The 25,430-nt window shown below is 44.6% G+C and overlaps 1 protein-coding gene across 1 annotated transcript; it reads left to right on the top strand.

Annotated features, from left to right (window-relative positions):
* Positions 1-15,164: 15,164 nt before the first annotated feature.
* LOC147728161 (cis-aconitate decarboxylase-like) lies at positions 15,165-21,143 on the top strand. The gene is made up of 6 exons (XM_086963237.1): positions 15,165-15,185; positions 16,925-16,979; positions 17,553-17,740; positions 19,142-19,234; positions 19,527-19,732; positions 20,222-21,143. The coding sequence occupies exons 1-6, from the start codon at positions 15,165-15,167 to the stop codon at positions 21,141-21,143; spliced, it is 1,485 nt and encodes a 494-aa protein (XP_086819363.1).
* The last annotated feature ends 4,287 nt before the right edge of the window (positions 21,144-25,430 follow it).

The raw sequence follows: 25,430 nt of genomic DNA, 5'->3' as shown, positions 1-25,430 counted from the left end.
ATATGCATGGTCGATTGAAGAACTGTAAATATGTTCACACCCTCACTGAGGTAGCAAGCTGTCGCCAGCACGATTGACTTTGCATTTGTTCAAGAAGAGGGGAGATGTAAGAATGTGACTTAGCACTCTAGTGGTTGGTGGGAGGAGATGGGGAGGAACAGGAAGGGGAGGAGCCAGGGACGAGATAGAGGGGCAGTTAGAGTAGGGCTGGGGAAAGGAATGGTCACGAATAAAGTATTGCTGCTGACACCACCGAGTCCTGTGTCCTCATTGCCGTGAAGGACACAACAAACAACTCATAATACTTTCCATCACAAAATACAAACATACACCCATCTTTCAAACCACACAAAGGAACAAACTCCAATGCCAAGCGTTCTCCCTTCCACCACACTTAACACAGATAGAGCAACACAGCAGCTCTCTTCTAACCACCTTTCATCCATTGGACAATTTAGAGCCTTCCTACAAGACTCACATGCTGCACCACCGCCCTTAACTCATACACCTTCTGCCTTTAACAAACGCAAAGTAAACAATATAAGCAATGTGGCACACCTCACAACTTCACTTCCTTATGTCTACTGCACAACAATGTTACACCACGAGAACAACACAGCACACCAAATCACTCTCAAACACCATCTCCAACACATGCATACATTTAACATCTATGTTACTCCGCTGGTTTTTCTGGCGGAATCATTGGGAGCTTTTGTTTTCTTGGGGTAGAGACGATAAATCAGTGGGCGCAACACTGTCTTGCCTCTGTTTTCCATTGGCTGGCCCAGGCTCAGCTGCAGTGTAACAAAGGGAACTCTAAGCTTCTCTTGTATGGGACCTCTCCGGTCGATTTTAGAGCTAAGTTGTGGCCCCTAGGCTTCCCCCTGCCTAGTGCAGGGAACAATATTGCTAAAAATCTGGGTATTTGGTATTCTGAGAATCTGAATTTCTCCACACAAGTTAAAAACTTGTAGAGACATGTTTCAGCACTTTAAAAGCCCTGAGAAAGTTTCTCCCCTTTCTTCCAGGACCAGCTTGACATCCCTCGTTACCTCTTAGGTAAATTGCAGGTTGTGCATAACTCTGCTGCCAGACTCCTGCTAGGCTTGTCCAAAAGGTGCAGTGTGCGGGCGTACTAGACCTGGCACCATTGGCGTGGGTCTTCCTTCCATTTTTCGCTGTTGTCTCCTCTGTTTTTGCTGTTATTAGATGCTCTGGGTGCTGTGCCACTGCCATTCAGTGCCACAGCCAAATGCTTCATGTGTAAATATGACTGTGAATTGTCAGTCACTCCTATGGTAGGTGCATTGTGTGTGTAAGGTAGGACATGGCTTCATATGTGTAGCATGTCCTGGTAGTGAATCACCCTCCATTTTGTTTTCACTGCTGCAAGACTACCTATTCTCCGTAGGCTAGAATGGGCAGACTGGCTATTACATCTTATGGTCCTATCTGACTCAGGGAACATGGTAGAAATTAGAGTTTAGTATGCCTGAGCTCAGATTAATTAAATTCACCTTTTAGTGAAGTTGGTTTTAATATTCTGTGTTTGAAAATACCACTTTTAGAAAGTAGGTATTTTCTTGCCTAAGCCTCCTGTGTGCTCTGCTGTTATGTGTATTGGCTCTGGGATTAGAGGGGCAAGGCAGGCTGAGTCAGACCTGGGTTGAATAGAGAAATCTGCATTGAGTAATGGGGAGGGGTAGCTCCTTGTCATGATAGGGCTGTGCCTGGCAGGTGAATGCTGGCTCCACCTCCTACTGTGCGTCTGATGGCAGACCCCCTCTTTCTGAAAGGAAGGATGCAGCCATGTAAACAAAGTGCTCCAGGCCTGACCAGAACTGGTTCTGGCTGGGTACAGTGACTAGAGAATTTTGAGAACAAAGACTTTTGGGGGATAAATATCAGTGCCCAAACCCCTGATTTTTGTATTGCTCCTGGATGTCAAGAGGAACCTCTGTCCATGTTACTGAAGGAATCTGCAGGAGAGCACTGTCCTTGTGTGCTGTTTCTTGAATTTGCCTTCAGTAATTCCCCTTGGACTTGGAAGAAGAGGGAAAAGGACTTTTGAGAGACTTTTATTTTTGCTAAGCAATCACCCAAGGGCTAGAAGAGAGCTAGCCTACTGCTGGAGTCACAGGCAAATCTGACTCCCCCACCAGCCTCCTGATTCCTCCCAGCGAGGATTTCTATCTGCAGGTGAGGCCCCTGTGAGTTCCAGGGCCTCTAGTTCTACTATCTGAAAATCGTCGCTAACGCCGTTTGCGAGCCGCCGCAGTTGAAGAGCGTAAAAAGAATCCACGCGCTGCTGCTGCCAATCGCTCGGAAACCAAAGATCATTGCATCGCACGCTTGCGGGCCCCAGAGTGTTTGCTAACCCCAGAGATCATTGAATCACACATTTGCGGGCATTTTGAAGGCTCGCTGACCATGGAACATCGCATCGAGATCATCGCAGCGCGGATGTAGGGCGCCTGCCATTTTCCTCGCTTCGTACCCAGATCGTCGCTCCCTCGCGGGGCGCCATTTTCTTTCCTCGCAACAAGATCGAACACACAACAGGATCAGCGCATCATCCTCCCTTGCGGCAAGGATTCAACGCATCGCTGGCCTAGCGTGAGGAAATCTGTAGCTTTGTCCCGCACGCACCAGCAACCTGGCACATCATCCTCCCTTGCGGCAAGGATTCAACGCATCGCCGGCCTATCGTGGGGAGAATCATCGATACAGCTCCTTTGCGGCATTTGATGGTTTTGCTAAGAATCTAAGTACTTTGTAAGTAAGAGGGTCGCAGAGACCACTGCTTTGAACTAAATCCCTATTTGAACCCTTTGAACTATTTTTCCAGCTTTTCAAGAGTATCCCCATTTTCCAGTATTGTGGCATTTTACCGTTATTGGTCTTGTGTTAACTCTATACATAAAGATACTTATGTTTTATAACTACTTGTGTGGTGTCCCTTTGTAGTGTCCTTCACTGTGTTACTGTGTATGATCATAAATGCTTTACACACTGCCTCTGAGATAAGCCTAGCTGCTCGTGCTACGTTACCACAGGGTTAAGCAGGGGTTATCAAAGGGTGTAGCCCCCTTACTCAGACTTAGGAAGAAGGGTCCCTACTTGGACTGTGGCCAGCCACTGCCAACTAGAGACCCCCATTTCTAACATTGGTCATCAGCGGTGAGGATCTGGACTTGCATTTGTGATTGCATACAGTAATTATAGTGTACACTACTAGTGAGTGCAGACCATAATGCAACCACATACATTTTTGAGATTTTTTTATTCTATTTTTGATTGATATCACTAGTTATTTCTACAATGGGCAAGCCCAGATCCAATGCCTCGGAGGAGCTCTCCTGGGAAGAAGAGAGAATAGATACCTACAATGCCAAGCAGCTCGCGTTCTTTTGCAAAACGTTCACAGTCCCTATCACAGGCCTCACTAAGAGAGAGGAGTTTTACAAAGCCCTGAAGGCCTGGCTAGAGGCCAGGGATGCTCCCAAGAATGTGGGAGGGCCTGGGGAGAAGGGAGAGACTGTGGGAGAGCAGCAGGTGGAAGTAGTAGATTTGGTTGGTGAAAAAGCGCTGTCTAGCCCGGGCACGAGTGTGTCCTCAAGGGGTCTGTCTCTAGAGGAGATGAAGGACAGGGAGAGAGATAGGCGGCATAATATGGAGATGGCTAGGCTCAAGATGGAAGGTCAGAGGGACCTAGAGAACAAGAAGTTAGAATTTGAGAAGATGAAGATGAAATTTGAACATGAGAGAGTATTGAGGGAGTTGGAGATCAAGGCCAAGAGTGTAGAGATCTCCCCTTCTGGTGGCAGTATACCTGTAGTGCATACTGAGAGTAGAGTGTATATACCCAAAGAGGTTATTAAGGATTTCCATAAAAGTGAAGATATTGGACAGTGGTTTGCAGCATATGAGTTAACTATGGTGTCCCACCGGGTCCCTGAGAAGGACTGGGAAGCGGGGTTGTGGGGTCGCTTTGTTAGTGAGGGGAGGGATACCTTGTTGGACCTACCTCAGGAAAGTAGAATGGTTTATGCCCACATGAAGGAGGCTTTGATGGCCCGCTATGGTTTAACCCCTGAAATGTATAGGCAGAGGTTTAGGACCTGCAAGAAGTCAGAGGGTACCACGTGGGTTGAATATGTGTCTTTTTTTTGCAGAGCAAAGGAGCGCTGGGTAAAAGGTAGCAAAGTAGAAACTTTTGAGCAACTGTATGATTTGATTGCATGGGAGCATTTATCTAGTAACTGTTTTCCTGAGCTACGCCAGCACCTGATTGATTGCAAGCTAACTAACCCTAGGAAGCTTGCTGAGGAGGCGGACCGCAGGGTGAGCACCAGGATTCGCAAGGGTCCAGTGGGAGACTTCGCTAAAGGTGGGCAGGGTCCCCAGCAGAGAAGTGGGGGGATAGTGGTAAACCCAGGGAGTTTCCAAGAGGGCTCCAAAGTAATTCCCAAGGGAACCAAGCAGTGGTATCCCAGCCTCCCCAAGAGCAGAGGTCAGTGCCCCCGACAGGTAGGCCTGTTCAGAGGTGGGCATTTTCATGTTTCAAGTGTGGTCAAACGGGCCACCAGTATTTTGATCCCCAGTGTCACATGAGGGACCACCCTGCACCAACCATTGCACCACCCCCGCCAGCTTGCTAGTGTAGCCCAGGGAGAGGAAGAGATGAGTGCCCCAGAGGATGGGCCACGTAGAATTGACCCTTGTTTCCTTAGGAGACTTTGAGATGGTCCCTAAACCCGCACTGCCTGAAAACACTAAGAAGTGCCGGCAGTGGGTGACCATCGATGGCCATAGAGTGGAGGCTCTAAGGGACACAGGACCCAGTGTAACTGCTGTCAGCTCCCGGTTGGTGTCCAAAGAACAGGTTGTCTCTCATGTATTCTACCCTGTAGTGTCAGCAGACAACTCAGAGAGCCAATGTGAGGTGGCTCAGGTTCCCTTTGAGTGGGGGGGTCTCAGGAACTCTTCAGGTAGCTGTGAGGCCCGCCATGCCTGTAGACTGTCTGCTGGGCAATGATTTAGAGTACTCCCGTGGGCTACGGTGGAGAGGAGAGCTCACTTACAAATGTTGGGTCTGCCTGAGTGGGCGTGTGCTACCACTAGGTCCATGGCAGCCAAGGAGGGTGTTGAGAAAGATCTGGGACCTGAGAGTACGGCCCAGATCCCTGCCTAAGAGAGAAGGGGCAGGGTGTACGTGAATCCGGCCCTCTTGGTGTCCACGGCCCAGGAAGGAGCAGACCCCGAGGGGGATGCCCTGAAGCCTACCGGGGAACAGAGTGCCAACCTGGGGGACCTACCTGAGCTGACCCATTTGCAGCAGGAAGGAGGGCCCACCAGGGAGGAGTTTTGTCAGCAGCAAAGAGTGTGCCCTTCTCTTGAGGGTATGCGGCAACAGGCTGCAGCCCAGGCAGCAGGTGACCAGTCTGGTTCACATCTGATTTATTGGGAGAATATAGCGAGCCTAAGACTGCTGATCTGGGGTCAGCCTGTGTGCTGGTGGTGCCCGCATGCCGCAGAGCCTTCCTACTGGGGTTGGCTCATAAACATTCCATTGGCAGGACATCTAGGGCAGACTAAGACCTTTGAAAGGCTGGTCACCCACTTTTATTGGCCCCAGATACGCTTACATCGCTGTACACCTCGCACTGAAAGCCCTGCACGCTTCGCATCAGACGCCGCACCACGGACAAATGCGTCCGCGAGGTGGGTGAGGTTTGGCAAGACCCCCGTCCGAAGCGCACTGAACGAAGCAAAGACAGCGTACAACAGCGCTACGAAGAGCAGGTAGTGAGAAAACACTGCCCAACAGAGCAGACTTGGTAATTAAAGCACCTGGAAGCAACCTAACTGCCTAGTAAGAACTTTTAAGGAACACTTGCCTATTTTCTAAACCTTGTGGCCTCATAGTACGTGTTATAATGGTCTTGTGATAATTGTGCCTAAGCTACATATATTTTTACATAAAGATTACGTATTTTTATACAAGTACAACGCCTGGTGTCTATTTGTGGAGGAATCAGTGTTTTTACTGTGTGTGATTACAAATGCTTAACTAACTTAGCGCTTCTGAGATTATCCTTGACTGCTCGCGCCACGCAACCTAAAGGGTGAGCAGGGGTTACTCTTAAGGGGTAATTCCCTTGCCCTGACTAAAGGAGAGGTTCCCTGTTCCTCACAAGTGCATTGAGGAACCGGAATTGATTTCCGGTTATGTGAAGCATATAATCGATGTTTTAGAATTAGCATGATGTATCTAAATTACTTACCGCAAGTACGCAAACACTAGCATAAACCCGAATTGCAGTAATTTAGAGTTCTAACATACACTGCTTTGCACGTTTTACACTTGCTTGACTTGACCGACGTCATTTTGTGGCCTCACTCGAAGCCCTACATTAGCAGACTCCATTCATTTCTTGCACCTAAGTGGTTCTCCTGAGAAATAGCCCAACTGTTGCAATACTGCTGTCTCAGCTCGTTAGGCTTGTCAAGATTATAGGTAGCAGGAGGAGGCCGATAGGCACATTCCGGTAGGGGTGCGGAGCGGTCTCCCTCGGAGTTAGCAGAAGGGAGTCACCCGTACGACCTTGCTAATCTAGCATGAGCTAAACAAAGAGCGCTTTGTCTCCCATATATGGTCTTTCCTGCTGCACCAACCTGTACCAACTTGTATTTTTCCATCTTAGGTAACGGTTTCAAGAATGTAACTGTATATATGTGATGTTCTGATAATGTGCCAGCAGTCTTCTTGGCGGACCTCGTGGGGTTAGGTCGCAAGGAGCTCCTCTGGCAGAGTTTGTTTGTTATAATAAACGATTGGACCTTCTGCACTGCCAACCGACTGATTATTGGTAATGGGAATGTGATTGGTTGTGAAAATGACTCTAATTGGGAGGTGGTAAATATTTGTCGGTACTTCAGTTGGCGACTCCGCCGGGACTCCGCGTTGGGGTCGTCCCTCTGTAATCAGAAGAGAAGCGGGACATTGAAAGGGGTGATCTTGATCGGGGGGTTGAAGAATAGGCCAAAAGAATTCGGGGTCTGCTCCGCTCTCCCGATCGCGAGAACCCCAGCTGCTAGTGGCCCCATGCCGGAGTCCTTCGGGTGTAACCCAAGAACCAGCCACGTTGGCCTTAGCGGGAGTTGGCAGTGAAGAACGTACAATCTGACCTGCGTGCACCAGGAGAGTGTCTTGTCTCGTTTTGTGTTGGATATCGTTTTTTGCAATTTTGGACTTGGAACTTGGCATTTGGTGACCTGTGGTCACGGAGAAACTTTGGAAATAGGGGGTCTGACGGGGCAACATTGAAATTGCACGTGCAGATGCCTCTGGTTTGGTCTGTGAACTAGAGATAGAGACTAGACGCCTTTGTGGGAATTGCGGTTTTCACTTGGCTGGGCTGCTCTCGGGAACGCCGGCAGTTGAGATTGGGTAGCACCCGGACAGATCTGGAGCGGCGCTTGAAAAAGCGGGCTTAGCCAGAATAGTTGGGAGGTGAACCATGAATGCTGTCGGATGGCCCGTAGGTCGGTCTGTGGTTTAGAAACCTGTGTAGCTATCTCTAGGCAGTCTAAGAACAAGACTGTTATAAGAAGACGTTTTGCAGCTTTGAAGATTGAGAAGTATTCTCCATAGGTGGGAGTCGACGGGCTCCACCTCTTGTTTGCAAATATCTGTGTTTCTGTTTGGTGATGTCAAATTGAAGATTTGTTTTTCGATGAAAGAATGACTTTGAATGAAAACATGGCCATGTGTATGAGAGCGAGATGATTAATGACTATTGATTCTTCTGTGTTATGAACAATAATCTTTGATTCCTTTTCAGCTGAAATTAGGTAGAAAAGGGCAATGCCGTGCTTTAGTAAATTATGCTTTGGCTGCGTTCACCGAGGGAGCACGAGGTTGGACGAAAGCCAGCCAGCCCCTCCGGAGGGAACACCCAGCCATGATATGTACTGCAAGCACGGGATAGGTCCCCTTCTTTTTAATACCTTATGGCATAAGTACACCAAAGATAATGTGGAACTACAGTGGCCGAAAACTGGGTCTTTTGACGAGAAAAAGATTCAGTATTTACAAGAGCGTCTCTTTGCTAAGCGCAGTAGATAGGCTATGTTTGACACCCTTAACAAATGGCAGAAAGAGGCAAAGAGGAGACGCATTTGGTCTGAGAAACTTCTAAAAATACAGCAAGGGCAAACTGTAACTCAGAAAGCCATTGCACATGACAAGAATAAGACAGCGAAAAATATTGAGTACGCAGATAGACAGTTCAGGTCGCAGGTGGATAAGAGTTATGTAACACGAAATGAGGCCGAAGATGAGATAGAGGATCTGTTAGATAAAAGACCTCCCCCACTGTATGCTCCACAGCGCTTATACCCTGCGGTACCCCATGTGAGAACAAAGCTTACTTTAAGCTGCCTGATTTATGGTATGGGAGTTGCTATTTTGGAATAGTATTCCCAAAAGTATACCATGTAAAAAGAATCACTGGAAGCAATGCACACGAAAATGAACTAACACGTTATAAAAGAGCTAGTTTTGAAGAATTTGTAGGTGATATATTTAGTGCATTGATACCTTCAGTGGGAGTGGTTCTGAATACTCAAAGAATTTGCAAATTGTCTACCTTCGTGGATCGCTTATCGACTGACACTGCTGGAGGATTCGTATTGATCAATACCGAATTGGTTGCGATCAGATCAATGGTTTTACAAAATCAACTTGCTATTGACATATTATTAGCAAAAGAGGGCGGGGTCTGTAGAATGTTGAAAGCGCAACATTGTTGTACTTACATATCTGATAAAGTGTTGAAATTAGAAGGTATGTTAGGAACATTACTCATTTGGAAGAAGAACTGAAACCACTGGAAGTTGATAGTGCACGGAAGAGACTTACTGATGGTCTCTCCTCAATTGGTACTTGGATATCTAATGTAGGTAGAAGTATTGTAGGTAAAGTACTGATACCAATAATGGTAATATCACTAATAATATTGGGGATAATGATTTGGTACAAATGCTGCTGAAATAGAAAAAGGTACACTATTAATGAGAAAATGAAGGAAGGAAAATTGACGAGATTCAAATCGAAGAGTTAAAGGGGGACATCTGTAAGAGAAGGGAAGTTTATCAGAATAATGATAAAAAGAAAACTCCCCAAGTAATAGAAGAAATTGAATTGGGAGAGTGTTGAAGTTGGCATCTGGTTCCTTAATTTGTGATGATATTAAATATCATCAAAGAGGGGATTGATGGAGCAAGGTTTCACATATACAGAATCTTGCTTGTACTCAGCCCCCTCTAAATAACCTATAATATATTAACCAACATTTTTGTTTACTAATATTTGCACTACACAACATTTCTAGTATCTAGGGGAAGCTTGCCTATGTGCTTTTACTAATAGTTACTCGAATGCATTAAAATGGCCGCCGAAAACGTGGGTAAACTTCTGCGGATGCGTCTGTCACATCTACGTGGCATGACGTACCCTTTGCTTGGTGGGAAATCTTTGCTTCTGCGCACTAGTGCCAGAAATGGCTGCTTTAAATTTTACATGCTAACGCTTATGCTGCAGCTTGTGCTAAACTTGTTTGTTCTGCTTAACTATTATTGCACAAGTTAAAATAAAGTAATGGGGTTAGAGTAGAGATAAGTGGTATACAGTGCATTCATTAATTTTGTATTCTAATATGTTTCTTTTTTACTTTGATACTAGCTCGTACTTTGGGCCTGAATACTGTCACATCTTCCATCTTGGAGGATGCAGCGCACGCGCACTCTGACTCTGAAATTGCTGAGGCATTGGCCTTGAACCTCGGCCAAGAAGCATCTTACCCACGATGTCCATGAGAAAACGCCCTTCTGACCTCAGGAGAAACTGAAGCTATATAAATTGTATCAAACTTGTTGAACAGTATTGTTGGGCGGAATAAAGTCATGGGAAAGTAAATTGTGTGTGGGGATTCAATCAATATGAACTGAATTGAAATTACATCATCTTGGTATGGTGTGATGACCTCTCCTCGTCTTTCCAACCAATCACTTAAGGGGAACACATAGATTTGCAACATTTAGGGGTGGTACATTGCCCTCGAAATGGTATAACTAAGGTAGGTTTAGATAGAGAAATTGTCTGACTTGTCTGCATAGCTGACCTGTCGCTGACCCAGCGCACTCGATAGGCGATCGAGAAGCAGAGTTGCTGGCGGAGCACTCCGTCAGAAGAATCGATTACCGAATAGGGGTTCTAAATGGCTTTTTCTAGAGAGAGGGGTGTGATGCTGGCGTTGCACTTAGCTGAGGTCACCGGTGCTGATCTGCACCTGTCTTATCCCGTGGGCACCTGATTACTCAGGAGCCTGGTCCGGGTCTTTTTACCCCAGCCCGTGGCCAGGATTGGTCATTGCACCATTCTAGGCAAATATAATCCATGTGGTATGTCCTTGTACTATTTCCCTTTCGCACCCTTCCCAGGTGTTATTGTGATTTCTTACAAACTTTATGTCCTTCTGGTTATATTCTTGCTTGTAAAACTTATGGTCACAATATTGTGGCCCTTTTCATTTTGACTCAGAAAATCTCTCATAGATAAAGGTTTTAAAACTTTCCCTGAGTCTGTGGTTATTATAAGAAAGGTAAATATGTTTAAATATTGCCTGTTTATTCTAACTCCCTTTGATTCACAGGACTTATAATAAGGTGACGAGGTTTGGGAAGTCATGGTTTACAGGTATAAGTCCTAAACTGACCTCTGGGCAAACTGATAGGGTGAATAAATTAGTAATTAGTTAGGCAGGACTGCTAGTTCAAAGTGTGAATGTTATATGGGCCCAAGGTGAGTATGGTAAAACTGAGCTAGTAGGTCCCTGCGCGCTCTATCACTGGGTCAGTTTAGTCAAATCTTGAGTAGATAATGCTTGCTAGTTTTTAAGCACATCAAAATTCCAAGACAGGAATCTGTCACGTGATACACTGAAAGGAATCAGCCAATGGATGGTTGTGGAAGTGAGACTGATGTTGTCCAATTGGCAAATTGAGGCGGCAGAGAGTATGCCAATGCCTGTTGACAGCTCACTGTAATCAGTTTTGAACCCTTCCAGGGTGTCCATGTGTGCATGTGTACACGAGTGTCATGTGGGCAGCGGATGTGGTGTGAGCAGGATTAACCCCACTGACAGACATGTGCCCACCTCAGTGCAGATGATTCTATCTGATGCTCAGGGCTACTCCTTCACATTGATATGTATATTCGTATGATAGAAGGCTGCACCATGACGTGTGTATCCGTAGCTCTTTATTGCACACAGCTGGAACCCCCCCCTCAGTAATTCACTGGCATGGCGATGATGATTACATGCAGGGTCAATGTATGTATGTAAGTCCCGGAGTATCGTGCTACTCACCGAAAAAGCGCTTCAACGCCTCGTAAAGGGCAGTAAGCGCTATATAAATGCAATTACAATACAATATGTAAATGGCATAGTAATGTGTATTTCACACTCTTGGGCATCATGGCAGTATCAGCATGAGGGTCAGTTATGACTAGCAGACCCCTGGCACTCTGAGAGAGCCCCGGCCTAGCTGAGCATCAGAGCTCATCTCTGGCAGATGTGTGTTTGAGCAGAACTCTCGCACCGCTGAGCAGCACCACAGGATGGCTGGCACATTGAGCATCATTTGAGCAGTGAGCAGACATCTGGCGCTCTGAGAAAGTCTCCGCCTTCCTCAGCATTAGTTCTCCTCACTGGCGGAATCGTACTACTACAAGCATAGGTGATAGAGCTCGGCAGCATCACAGGCATGCTGGCACACTGAGTGACATATTAGCAACACCTATGCACTGTTAGCAGACCCCAAGCACCATGACCAGGCCTCTGGTCCTCTGAGAAAGCCTCATCCTATCTGAGCATCAGCGCTCATCCCTGGCAGACTTGTGTTTAATCTGAGCTCTGCACAACTGAGAACCCCCACAGCAGGCTGTCATATTGGGCACCATATTAGCAACACTAAGGGCTATATAATTGGGAGCACGTTGGAATATTTGAGAAACACTTAGATGTATGTTGGCAGACGCCTGGCATGTAATGGCAGTGCCCAGGCATATACCAGATTAACTTCTGATAAGAATGTTTTAATGGAGGATTAACTGGCAGAGGATCAGTAATGAGCATTCAAAACTGCTGTCATTTTCCGATGGATTTTCAATGAGTATTTTCCAGTTGACACTTTATATCAGATAGGTTTTGCTTCTCCCTTGATACCAACCAATTTGCCTGTTGTGTGTCCAGGGTTTGAAAATCATAGCTTTGACCCATTTAGTTTTCAAAAGTCTTCTGCTAGGAAAACCCTGCCTTCCTCAAAATCATAGTCTTGTGGTAGAGACTTGAACAGCTAGACCCATCACTAGCCATAGACACAAGGACCAGATCTCGGTGATCTTCAAGTCACTCCATTGGCTCCTGGTCAAAAAGAGATACTAATTTGATACCTTTAGTCCAGTCCCTATATCTGTCTAGGGACAGGCTCCCAGCTATATAACCAAGTCTATATATCCAAGTCTCTGAGTAGACATCTGAGATTTGCTAACCAGAAGAGAGCGACCACCCGCTTTACAAGTTCCAAGGATGTGGCAGAAGATCCCGACACGTGCCAGGCCTGACCCTCTCAAGGTCTCCGTCTCCCAAGGAACCCAAGGCATTGACTTCTAGTTAGAACTGTTGTCCTACACCCGCCCCAACTATCTCTCCTATATCTCTGTTTACCTTTTATCTCAAAGCGCCCTGAGGCAGCGTTAATGGGCTATGTATGGCTGCTCAAAACCATAAATAACTGTATTGTCAGTGCTCAGTAATGTGACGTGTTCATGCGTCTACTGACCAGTTGTAACCCTTGTTAGAGTGTGTGTGTGGGGGGGGGGGGGTGTTGAGGTACAACAGCCCCTGCTCTGAAGTCTCTGCCATCAATGAACATCCCAGACTGTCTCTTTTTAGACTGAGGTGCTGTCACTTGGGGTTCCAGGTCCTTCTAAGACCTGTGGAACCAGCTCTGTGGGAGAGACAGGGAGGAGCTGTTATGATGAAACGTGCCTTAGAGAAAGTCACCCCAAATAGGTGTTTATTGTTTGGAACTTCCGGGATTTCCTAACTTCGAAAACAGACGCAGGGAGTGGAGCTCCCTGCAGGGCTGGAGGTGGGGGAGGGGGTGGGGTGGTTGGGGAGGGTGCTACTTGAAGAGAACGTCCGCCTCCAGCGCCCCCAAAAGTGATGGAACTTCCTGTTCAGATTTTTAAGATTATTATAGGGAATTAAAGTTGAATCTTCATCTCCCAGGCTATTACCCTTCCTTTTCTGAGATATGACATCATAGGTTTCAAATGATAAATTATTTATTTTACTGTTTAAAGTATATTATTAAGAATACATTCCAACCATGGAACGTACAGAGGAAATTTCGTTTTTTTTTTAGTTATTTCTTATAAAAAATGATGTATGATACCCATAAATTATGAGAGCGAAGTATGAGAGAATTATTTAAAGTGGTTTCGAATGCGTGAATGTAACTGTTCTTTTGTAAACAAAAATCGCCGATATATTCTTAGAGAGATGCTAAGAATTTTAGGCACTGAGTCATATAGACAGAGATAAAGAAATAAGTACAAACACATACGCACACACGTAGAGAAATGACAATTGTAAATGAAATTATTAAACGGGTATTCGCGTGAACTATTTACTATGTTGGATTCAAATGTTTGTATGTAAATATTGTATTGTATATTGTACTTTTTTGATGTACAAAAAGAAAGGGCGAGATGAGGTATATGGTAAGCTAACTACTGTGAAGTTCTATAGAGAACTTAACTTACCATCGGGGTTCCAAGTTTATCTCCTACATGTTTGTCGCCCATCTCATCAATATGTTTTAACCCGCGTCAGGTTGGGTATCGTACACCATTTAGTTGCGTTTCCAGTACAGAAACAGAAATCGGAAACTCCCTGCCCTTGCGACAATGTTTCACGTCAGAGTTGCTGCCATTTCTTACTTTTTTGTAAATTCTATCACTTTTTAAGATTAAGGTATTTAAAACCCATATTTATTAAATATAACACACGGACTTTTAAGAAAGCCCTTGCGTTACTTTCAGCATTAGAAAATGCGGACATATGTTTTTTTGTTGCCACTTTTATTTTGAAATGTACAGCTGCCAGGAAAAGTATTGTATTGCCATGATTTCTATACTCCTGTCTGTACTTTCCGATTAACGTACAGTTGCCAGGATAAGCATTTTGCGCCAATTTATTTATTCCTGTCTGTACGATTTTAACTCTTATAATTGAGATCCAATATTTAAACGCTTGTATCTTATCCCCACATGAATTATCTTGGATTCCCCTGTATAAATTTTGTAACAACTTCTTTTTAATGCTATGGATTGATTTCATGTTTTGCTTGTATGATTTGTTTGCAAATCGAATAAAAGCTTTGAAATTGAATTGTATTGTGAATACAGATGGTTGTTTCATAAATACATACATGCGCAGCTGTATAGGCATACAGAGATAGATACAGATTGCCCTGAGACCCTCGCCGGTGATTTCCCGCGCTTATGAATCCCTTGATTGATATGCTCGCGCACACGCACTCTTAATATCACTATCACTAGTATGATCTAAGTTCATCCTCCATTTTAAGAAGTCAGGTGGGGGCGACACGGACACCGTGGATCAGCCAGGGGTGTCTTCCTTGGATTTCCCACGGGCCCCGATCTTTTTTGTCTTTTCTACAGTATTTTAGGATTTTGCCAGATTTCTCTGTGGCCTTTCCCAGAGGATGACACCTGGCGCTGGGCACACCTCGCCCGCCCCTTTTAGTGACGTCACTCTCCACAGGGCTCGATCTCACGCGCCTCTTCAGGGTATATAACCTCTGTCAGGAGAGAGACACATCAGCCAGCACCAGAAGCTCACCTGCCCTCAGCACCGGAGAGAGCGAGGCCGAGCGAAGGACTGTGGCAGGACAGAGACAAAAGAGACTGCGGGGCACAGGAGGTCCACCTCGAAAGACACAGAGACTGCTCGCAGAGACAGGGGTAACTTCTCTCAGGACAGAGGCAGACAGCAGTGCAGAGCATGCTTCAAGGCGCCTTCCAGGTGAGCCCCGGTACAGGCATCAGGGTTTTGCAGCTTTGATGGCTGGATTTGTATATTTTTCGCCTGCTTGGGGGGGATAATTTATGTCCGTTCTCCACTTAGGTTGTTTGAAAGCATTTCTCTCGATCTCGCTATTCATATATTGTTTTTAACAGAGAGATATCTTTTAAAATACAACAGACGGTGCATTCAGTTGTTAGATAATGTATTTGGCTATATTACCTTCATTTGTTTCTTCGTTTTTTTCATCTTGGCTTTCTCATGCTTTTTATGTATTTTTTACATTCTCATATTTTTTAATAAGTATTTGTTTGGTTTCTCAATATATGTTTGTGAATAGGAGAGCCCCTTTTATTCTTACCTTGCCACGTGTTTTAATATCGCCAGTTCTGAGACCATTCGCCATGTGTTGTGTGATGTTCATAATATGGACGTCTCTGTCTACTGTGAGCATAGCAGAAGCATCCTGGGTAGTTAAGGTCTGTTATAAGATGTTCACCAATAGAGGCTGTTATCATACAGCAGAATCCTCAGAAATCCGACAGTAATATTTAAAGCGTCTTCGGGTTTTGCCGCAGTCCTGTTGTTTGTAGCGCTGTTGCTGTTAACAAGCAGAGCCAGTGAAGCATAAACTGCTGGTTAAAATGCAGAATTAGCAGCAGCAGATTGAATTGAAAGGAGTTTGAGACTTTACTGTAAGTATTTGTTTCCCAAAGTAGGTCTAATAATGCACAACGTACACAACGTAAATAGAGGTCATCAATCGCCAGAGTTTTTCGAGGCATCCCTGAAGGGGAATTTTCAAAACAACAATTTATTTTAGCCGATCAGAAAACTGTGCCCATATAGATACGGGGTCCCAGATCACATGCAAGTTTCACTTGACACATAGTGCCTTCGTGGTGCACTGTGGCCCAAGAGACTTTGTCTTTCTCGCATCCACGGCAGGAGCAAAGTAAAGTTTCATACTGTGCCAGCTGATATCATGCTTCACACCGCTTCTCTGCCAACATCCAATCAGAATGCTTGCTCCATAACAGAGACCCCTGTTGTATGTGGTGAGGCGCTGGCATCATACGACAGCCTGCTGGCATCACAGGCCAAAAGATTGGCATCACCTGTCATAGTGATGCTATCAGATGTATGCCAACGTAAGGTGCTGGCATAATACACCAGAATGGTTCCTATAATGCCAGGGTACTTTCATCATATGCCAGTGCGCTGACTTCATATGCCAAGGTGCTGGCGTCATTTATCAGAGTCCTACCATCATACGTGTTCCTAGGTGCTGGCATCATATGTTATGGTGGTGCCTTTCATACCTGGGTGCTGCCCTGCTGTTGGGCTTCCCCTGTGATGGAGTGGTTGTAGTGCCAGTCCTGCGGCTCATGTGCGAGTCTATGGCTGTTTATACTCCATGCTCTACCTGCTGATATGCCAGGCAATGTGCCATGCTGGGGCAACTCATGTTTCAACCTTGAATTGCTAAATGCCAGGCTGAGACTGCTCACGTGCCAGGCTGAAGTCATTCGTTTGCCAGTCTTGGACGGCAGTTTGACAGATTGCACTTGCAAGCTGTGAAAACCCTCAGATCTCTCCTCTGTTATTCCCCCTTCTCTGTCCTCTTCTCCTTCTTGACTCTGTTGCCTTGTGTTCCTCTCTTTTAGCCCTGTCCACTCCCTTCCATGTTCTTATACAATGAAACAACTCGGCTAATATTGCTTTTTCCCTTCTTCCAGAAACCACACGCCATCCTCAGGCTGTCCAGGCAGGTGCACACAGCGGCGTTGGAAGGTAAGTGACTGTGTGCGCTCACTGCTCTTAGTTTGAGGTCCCGCTGTAATTGTTTGTGCGCAGTTAATGGCTCTGGTGTCCCCTCCCCTGGTCTGAGATCGCTCGCTATATCTTGGTTCCAGTTGCTGGTTCTGGAGTCACTCTCCCTGCTCTGATGCCGCTCAGTATACCCTGGGCCCAGTTACCTGTTCTGATGCCACTCTTGATGGGCCTGGGCCGCTCTGTATCCCATGGGCCCAGTTACTGGTTCTGATGCCACTCTCCCTGCTCTGATGCCGCTCAGTATACCCTGGGCCCACTTACTGGTTCTGATGCCACTCTTGATGGGCCTGGGCCGCTCTGTATCCCATGGGCCCAGTTACAGGTTCTGGTGTCACTCAACCTGACGTGGGTTCCTTATGCCATGGTTCCAGTTACTGGTTTGAGTCTGCTATCAGTCTAGAACTCCAAGAGTCCTGGGTAGTGATTGTCCCATAAAAACAACATCTGGTTTTGGTCTGAATCATCTGGATTTGTGCCTGAAGCCAACCCAGAATGCTTGTAGTTCTGATCCTGTCTCTTCTTTTCCTTCAGTGTTGGAGGGGAGCCCCCTGGAGAAGGCGGTCACTAGCAGCTTTGCTTCCTTCATACATGGAGTCCAGACAGATCACCTGTCCCAAACCGTGCGGCGCCGAAGCAAGCGTATGATCCTGGACAGCATCGGCGTTGGACTGGTGGGAAGCACGAACCATGTGTTCAACATCGCCCTGGGATACTGCCAGGTAAGAGGAGACATTGAACACACTAAGCATTACACTCTGAAAAATACAACAATTAAAAACCCCTTTTAGTCTCAGAGTGTGACTGTATTTTTGCAATCCTTCCATGTAAAAAGTTACAAGCACCACAGCATGGAAAACACCAAAGAACACCAATGTAAAATCCATAAATTAAAGGCCTCTATTCCAGCAATGTCCACCATCTCCCTTTGATCCAGCCTGACACATGGGCCAAAGCAAGCACACCATTCGCCACCCAGGAATTAAAAACCTACTGGGCCATAATGTCCTTGAGACCCTATGAGTTAAAAGCAGACAGGTTCCAAGCTAAAAAGTGGGGGTTGGGGTAATTTTCATAGTCGTGCTATGCAAAGCTCTGTGAACGCTAAAAATCTCAGCGAGCAAGCTGAAATTCAGCGAACACGTGGAATTGCTTGTTTCACCCGTTCGCGATGCTCTTTTCCTGTTTGTTAATGCTGTTTGCATACTCAGGGGGAAATATCTTGCGAATACGCATTTTGAAAGTGCGAACAAGCAAAAAATTCCACAAAGCAGTGGATCGCAGAATTTTGGCCAGTTTGTCATTCTCGGGGAATGCAAAATTACCCAAATTCCGAGAGCGGAACAGAATTTACCGCCCAGGCCTACCAAAAAAGCACACCAAGGACTACACGTCCATTACAACCCTGTACATCAGCAGAGTGAACCATCACCCAGGAGTCATGCCAGTTAAGATGAGTGTGGTAGCAAAATGAACAGCACATCTTGTAGCACACAAGCATTAAAACACCCTGCAATGACTCAAAAAGTTAGCATGGCCTTGAGCTACTCAAAAAGAAAAGGAGACATTGACTAAAAACAACATCTCATGATTCAAACCATCCCTTGATCAAAACCCCTTTGAGACATTAGTTGTTCAGTATCACCATGAGATTTTACCATGTTATTATCCAAATCTTGGATCTAACCAAGCAACACACCATGAACCCCTCACCCATTAAATAACTATTTAGAATGACAGAAGGACCATCTACCAAGAAGCATAGGTAAAAAGAGAGACAGACAAAGTCACAAAATCCACCATGATTAACTCATCCACCATGAAAAACTCAGATTTTAGGCAGTTCATATAGTGAGACACTAGCAGGACTGTGTGCATGGACTATGGTACCCAAATAAACCTTGGGACCTCTGATCCCCTGTACAACCGTCCTTCAGAAACACTACATCTACTCACTGAGACTCCGTACCTGCTCCTGCATTTCTTCTAATAGGCACCACCACATAGGTTGAATCATCCTGTGTATAGAGTTGAGTAATCCACATCCCCACAAGCTCTGTTGTTCCTCCACTAGGTGTCTAGGTACACTGTCCATTTCTAACTTTTAATTCTGTCTCTCGCAGGACATGTACTCCTTGTCTGCCATCAGCTCTGTGTATGGAAGGAAAGGATTGAGACTCCCACCTACGCTAGCTGCATATGTCAATGGAGTAGCGGTAAGGATTTTGAAAGCTATCACTTTATCCATCAATCACAGACTAAGAGCGATGAGTTTGTGAATAGTTTAGTTAAATGTTGTCTCCGCCAATGTTAAATCTTGTCTGTTTCCTCTTCTGTAAAGGGTCTGTATTGGGCAATGGCACAGTCACTCAACAAAATATTAGAATATGGATCCTACACTTCTGTAAATTGTGTCCATAGGTTGATGACACTATTGCTCTGCTTATCTTCACTTCCTGACACACCCTTCTTTAAGTACCTTCTAATCCTCTACTCCTCCTTTAACAGAGTCACTCCATGGACTTCGATGACACTTGGCACCCTGCCACTCACCCGTCAGGTGCTGTGCTGCCAGCTCTAATGGCTGCCTCCCAGATGTTGCCAGTGAGCTTCCGACCCAGCGGCTCAGACTTCCTTTTGGCATTCAATGTTGGCATCGAGGTGCAAGGAAGACTCATGCGTTTCTCCAATGAAGCCAGCAATATCCCTAAAAGGTTTGTATGATGCCCACAAAAGGCAGAATTATTCTATGGCCAACACACAATACCCATAAATGGCTCCAGTGTTTTCAGAGCATGGCTAAGATGCTGAAAGAGAATAGAAATATTCCATGTGTCATATGTGAGATCCATACAGAGAGAGAATGTTATGTTGTGTGCCTGATGGGGGCAAAGGGCAGAAATATCTGCAAGAGGAATCTAATGCAAACAAAATCATGCATGTGGATAGCACACAATATAATGTAAACATGGTAACAATTATTTTTCCGTTCACTGTAACTAGATTATTTGTTTGTGTCAAATGCTTGATTAGATCCTAGCCTATTTTTCTACGTTTCCTCGTACTACACGATAGCATTAATGTATGACATGCTTTAAGTATTTTACCATAATTCACACTTATTGATAGCGTTACCCCTCTTTTAATCTATTTTGGTATTATCCTTATTCCATGTCTGACACCGATCTTTTTATTTCCTTCAGGTTCCACCCTCCTTCTGTTGTTGGCACCATGGGCAGTGCTGCTGCTACAGCAAAGCTCCTTTCACTGAATGCAAAACAATGTGCCCATGCGTTAGCGATCGCTGCCTCTCTGGCGGGGGCACCTATGGCCAATGCTGCAACCCTTGCCAAGCCTCTCCATATTGGCAATGCGACCCGCTTTGGGATGGAAGCAGCACTTCTGGCTGCCCGTGGGATGGAAGCTAACCCACTTATCTTAGATGATGTGCCAGGCTGCTCGGGGTTCAGTGCTTTCTATGGTGACTACCAGCCCTCGTCTCTGGCAATGCCAGATCAAGATTACAGCTTTCTCTTGGAGAAGCAAGACATCGCCTTCAAGAGGTTTCCAGCTCACTTGGGCATGCACTGGGTGGCAGACGCTGCCATCTCAGTCAGAAACAGAGTCACCAATATAGCGGGCTCCTTTAACCCTGCTTCCATCCGCGCTGTTCTTCTGAGGGTCCCAGTCTCCAAGTATATCAACAGGCCCTTCCCAGAGTCTGAGCACGAGGCTCGACACTCCTTCCAGTTCAACGCCTGCACAGCCCTTCTGGATGGCGAGGTGGGCATTTCTTCCTTCAGTGAGGACAGCCTTAGTAGACCAGATCTCATCAACCTGTTGAGGAAGGTGGTAGTGGAGCACCCTGAAGACAATGTGGCCAACTTTGATAAGATGTATGGGGAAGTGGTGCTGCTCCTGGAGAGCGGAGAGATCGTGACTGGCAGATGTGATACCTTCTATGGACACTGGAGGAAGCCTCTCAGCCAAGAATCCCTCCATGAGAAGTTTCTCTCCAATGCTACCCGTGTGCTCCACCAAGACCAGGCACAAGCAATTATTGAGGTGGTGAAGGAGATAGAAAACCTTACAGACTGTTCACAACTGGCATCCTCCCTGCAGTAAATGTGTTAAATGAAAAGTAATTCCTCTCACAATGTGGGAGTAAAACTTTAAATGAACTACCAGGTGCAATCAACTTTATTGTAACTAGTTTTACAAATATTGAAAATGTACTCAAGGAGAGGGACTTTAGCAATACACTGTATAAAACGACGAGAGTCAATCATGTCCTCTCCTATCATGAAAGGTGCTGTTATGTCTCACAGTACAGTGAGGTCCCCTTTCAACCTAAAACAATACAGAAGCATCTGGCTGGCAAGAAACAGTATGCTTACGTTTCCTATAACCTCATTAGTACTTTGCAAGAGCTGTAAAATGCAAGTTGTATTTATTGTTATTTAATTTTTGTTTATTTATTATCCAGTGAAATATCATGTCTTTTTTCCAGTGGCCAAATATAGGAAGAGCGGGCGGGATCTGCCGGTTTACTCTAGTACTGAATTGTCCCTCTGATGCGCTCTCTCATGTGTACTTTTATGTAAAAAAACACAGGACAAAATAGGTCACTCCAAGAACTTTTTATTTCAATCTCTCATGTTTTGTCAGTGAAAAGTATTTTGTGCTTTCTGTGGTTATTTATTTAATTTTGAATAAAGTCTCTGAATTCATTGTACAGTGACTGTAATTTTTGATGTGTGCAGAAGCTGACATTTTAGATGCTAACTTACTGGGTGGCCACGGCTTGATGACAGTGAGACTGGATACTCTCACACACAGACCTTACATATGAAACTCTATTTTTCAGCTGATGCTCAACATGCTGGCCCTCCTACTAGAGTTTTACCATCTTCCCTGTTTTAGGAACTTCCCTTACATGCGCAAATACTCGTATAACAGTCAGAATATACATATTTGGACAAGTACCAAAGAGTGATCCGATCATTGGCACACATTTTAAGTGTTAACATGTTTCATCATACTTTGACAATTTAGAACTGTGCAAGCAGCTGTGTGTTAGGATAGATTATAACAACCACTAAATACATTGGGGAACGAGCATAGGAAACATTAGCTAGTTTGAATATGGCTGGTGTGCACCTTAAACATATCAGAGTTAATGAGGATATTGGATGCGAGTTATTTTCACATTTTGAAATGACTGACATTTTATAGTGTAATTTTTCAGAAGTTTATTTTTTGGAAAATGTCTTGAAAAACATGTATATTGTTAATAAATATTGTGAGCTTTGGTAGATTTTACTATTTTTCACACTGGTATTGTGTTTTTGACAGTGCTTAATTTACAGCAGTGGTTGCAGGTGGCCCACACCAGCATTCATTTTTGGGGAGTCACACTTACTTTTTCCTCAACAAACTTTAACCTATAGCAAGGGAGAGAAAAACACAAGGAGGAAAGAAAGAAGATATGAAAGGCTGAAAAACAGTGACAAAAGAAGGAAAGAGGGATAAAAAAGAACTGCACAAGTGAGATAAAAAGGCAGGAAGTGTCTGGTGGTAGATTAAAGAGATATGATATGGAATCAAAACAAGACAGCCTTGGTATTTAGCACCCCAAACGTCTATAGTTCAGATCAAGGCCTTCGGAAAAAAACGTAGGGCTCTAGCACTTATTCTTATACAAACTAAGCATTGCTTTTTGGGCTTTCTAAATAGTTACTATATTCCATTCAGAATAAACCCAGAATTTTTATGTAACTTCATTATTTTTTGACCCTAAACATTTGAGATGAATTTTATTTTTTAAGCATTTATAGGTAAGGCTGCCCAAATATGCTACAATCACACATACATACAATCATATCAAACCACTGAAGTAGTAGTAAAAACTTTATGCAGCCACGAGGCCATAAAAGATGCTTAACACAAATCATTTAAAACCTATTACAATGTACAGCACAAACATTTAATGGACTCATTGTCGCACATCTTTCCTGATCTAAAAAGGAGCATAAATATAACATGACAGCATTGCAAACAAATTCCTACGTTAAAAACTGTAGAAGTTTGAGGCTCATTTTAGCGGAACAACAAACAAGCGAACGTAAAATTGGGCATAAAAATATTTTCCTGGGGACAGAATAAAAACTACACAAAACATAAAATGTAAACACGATTGCTGGCTAGTGCGGTACAGGGGCAGCACAATTGGGATGGGAACCAACTTCCCTGAGAGGGAGGAGCTACCAAAAAATAGACAAGGTTTAACCTAAAACGTGTTAAATAAAAACGGTGCTCAGGGTTAGGTATCCATTCCAGGTAAAATCCTGATTCAACCGGGAGGGCGATCTCCATGTGGTAGCTCACCGTTGCCATACCTGATTATTTTTTAGAGTGGTTTAAATAACTATAGTAAAAAAAAAAAATTGAGTCAAGGCTTTTGAGTTACTATTAATTTCATTTGGTGAATAAAAAAGCTGTGGCACACCCAAGTCTATGAAAGATTTTCTAACATAGGTGAGCCTGGGGATAGTTTGGCCTTGATCTAAGGTAATACAACCTGAAGGGACAAGACAGGAAACATTTTTGTGGGTTGAGCTCCAGATATGAACCCAAAGTAGAAATAGGGCTAATTTAACTGTACACTCAATGTATGGCAAATTTACCTCAGCATGGGTGATATATTTAGAAGTACACATAGGAACTTCAGTTCTAATATTCTGGAAATAAATGTATTTTCTACAATTTGTAGATGGGTAGAATTTTTATACTCCTACCCCATAGGTGCCCAAAGAGTTACACTTGGCTTTATATAAAGTAATTAGGTCTCTTATTGGTTTGTGTTTGAGCTTTCTGACAAACAAGAAAAGTGCACCAACCACATTACTCATTTTGAGCACCCTTTGAGTCAGTAGCATGTCCCAGTCCAAACTTACATCCATTAGGATCCCTAAGTAACTAAAATGTAGAACTTTTGCAATAGGAATCTCACCCATTATAAATCTGCGTGAGCGAGTATTCCTGGGGCCTCAAGGCATGATAAAAGATTGAGCATGATTAACCTCCAAACCTAAATTGGTCATGAAAGAATTAAAAGCATTCATGAAAAGGTACAACCCATTTGCAGTACGAGACAACAGCACCCTGTTGTCAGCGTACAATAACATTGGCCCAAACCTATCTCCTATTTTAGGCAAATCTTTGACATTTGAATGTAAAACCCCTCCAGGGAGTTAATGTAAAAAAGACACAAAAGAGGGCCAAAATTCACCGCTGTCTCACCCCCTTGGAAACCTTAAAAGTAGAAGTGCAGTCCCCAGATGGGGGTATACCAAACCTGTGCCTAAGTGTCCTAATGCAGGCGTTTTAAAAGTTTAGCGCATTAAAAGTTTGATTATGTCTCTGTCAACCACATCATTGGTCATCAGAGTCCACAAACTACCCTTGTCCACAAGATAAAAAGAACTAGACAAGTCCAAACAGGCCAGGTGCAGAGCACCACCCCTGCCCTTTATGTAATTCCCTATTATCAAGAGCTGGTTGAGTGACCATTTGACCGTGCCCACCTCTTGGCAGATACCATATTGTACCTCTGACAGAAAACTTTTGTCATTTGCCCAATCCTCTATCCTGGAGAATCACCCTACCCAGGATCTTAACAGAAGAGTCCATAAGAGAGATCATACAGTAACATATGGGGTTTCCCCTGTCGCCCTTCTTAAAGGCAGGGACAATGGTGGAAAACCTCCAAGTTTTAGGCAATCCTGCAGGGGGAATGGCCCGGAACAGATTTGTCAATAAGAGGGGCCCACCATGGTAGGTTCTGTTTATAAACATCAATTGGCACCCTGTCCGGGCCAAGGGCCTTCCTGGGTATGCTATTCAAAATAGCAACAGTTACTTCAGATACATCAATATGTGTCATGGTGAAAACACCAGCCGTCCCTTGGTTGGCGGTATAATTTGCCTCGCAAGGAGGATTAGTTAGAAAGCCAGAAACAGCAGAGCTGAAAATCGTGGGGAAGTAAATCAGACACTCCTCTGGCAAAATGTGGCAGGATATTTTAGAGTTACCATCTGCTAAAAAATATGGGTGATTAATTACATTCCAAAATGCCTTCGAGTCTCTAGATTTAGCAGCAAACTGCAGGTCTTCCCATGCCATCTCTCTGATTTCCTTTCTTCTTGCCCAAAGGGATCGACCTGTAAACCCACCTTGCATACCTAATGGCTTCTAAGTCTTTAGGGAACAGCATGAATAATCTGGCAGGAAAGGGTCCCACTGGGAGTGAGATTTATTAGAAAGGTAAAGAGGGGTAATAGAGAACATAGAGCAGGCGTATTATTATTGGTACAGCTTCACTTCGATTAATTTGGGATAGAATGAAAGTA

The sequence above is a fragment of the Lissotriton vulgaris genome, chromosome 3_1 (assembly GCF_964263255.1).
Source record: "Lissotriton vulgaris chromosome 3_1, aLisVul1.2, whole genome shotgun sequence".
NCBI classification, from domain to species: domain Eukaryota; kingdom Metazoa; phylum Chordata; class Amphibia; order Caudata; family Salamandridae; genus Lissotriton; species Lissotriton vulgaris.
This window is presented reverse-complemented; position numbering and strand designations above follow the sequence as displayed.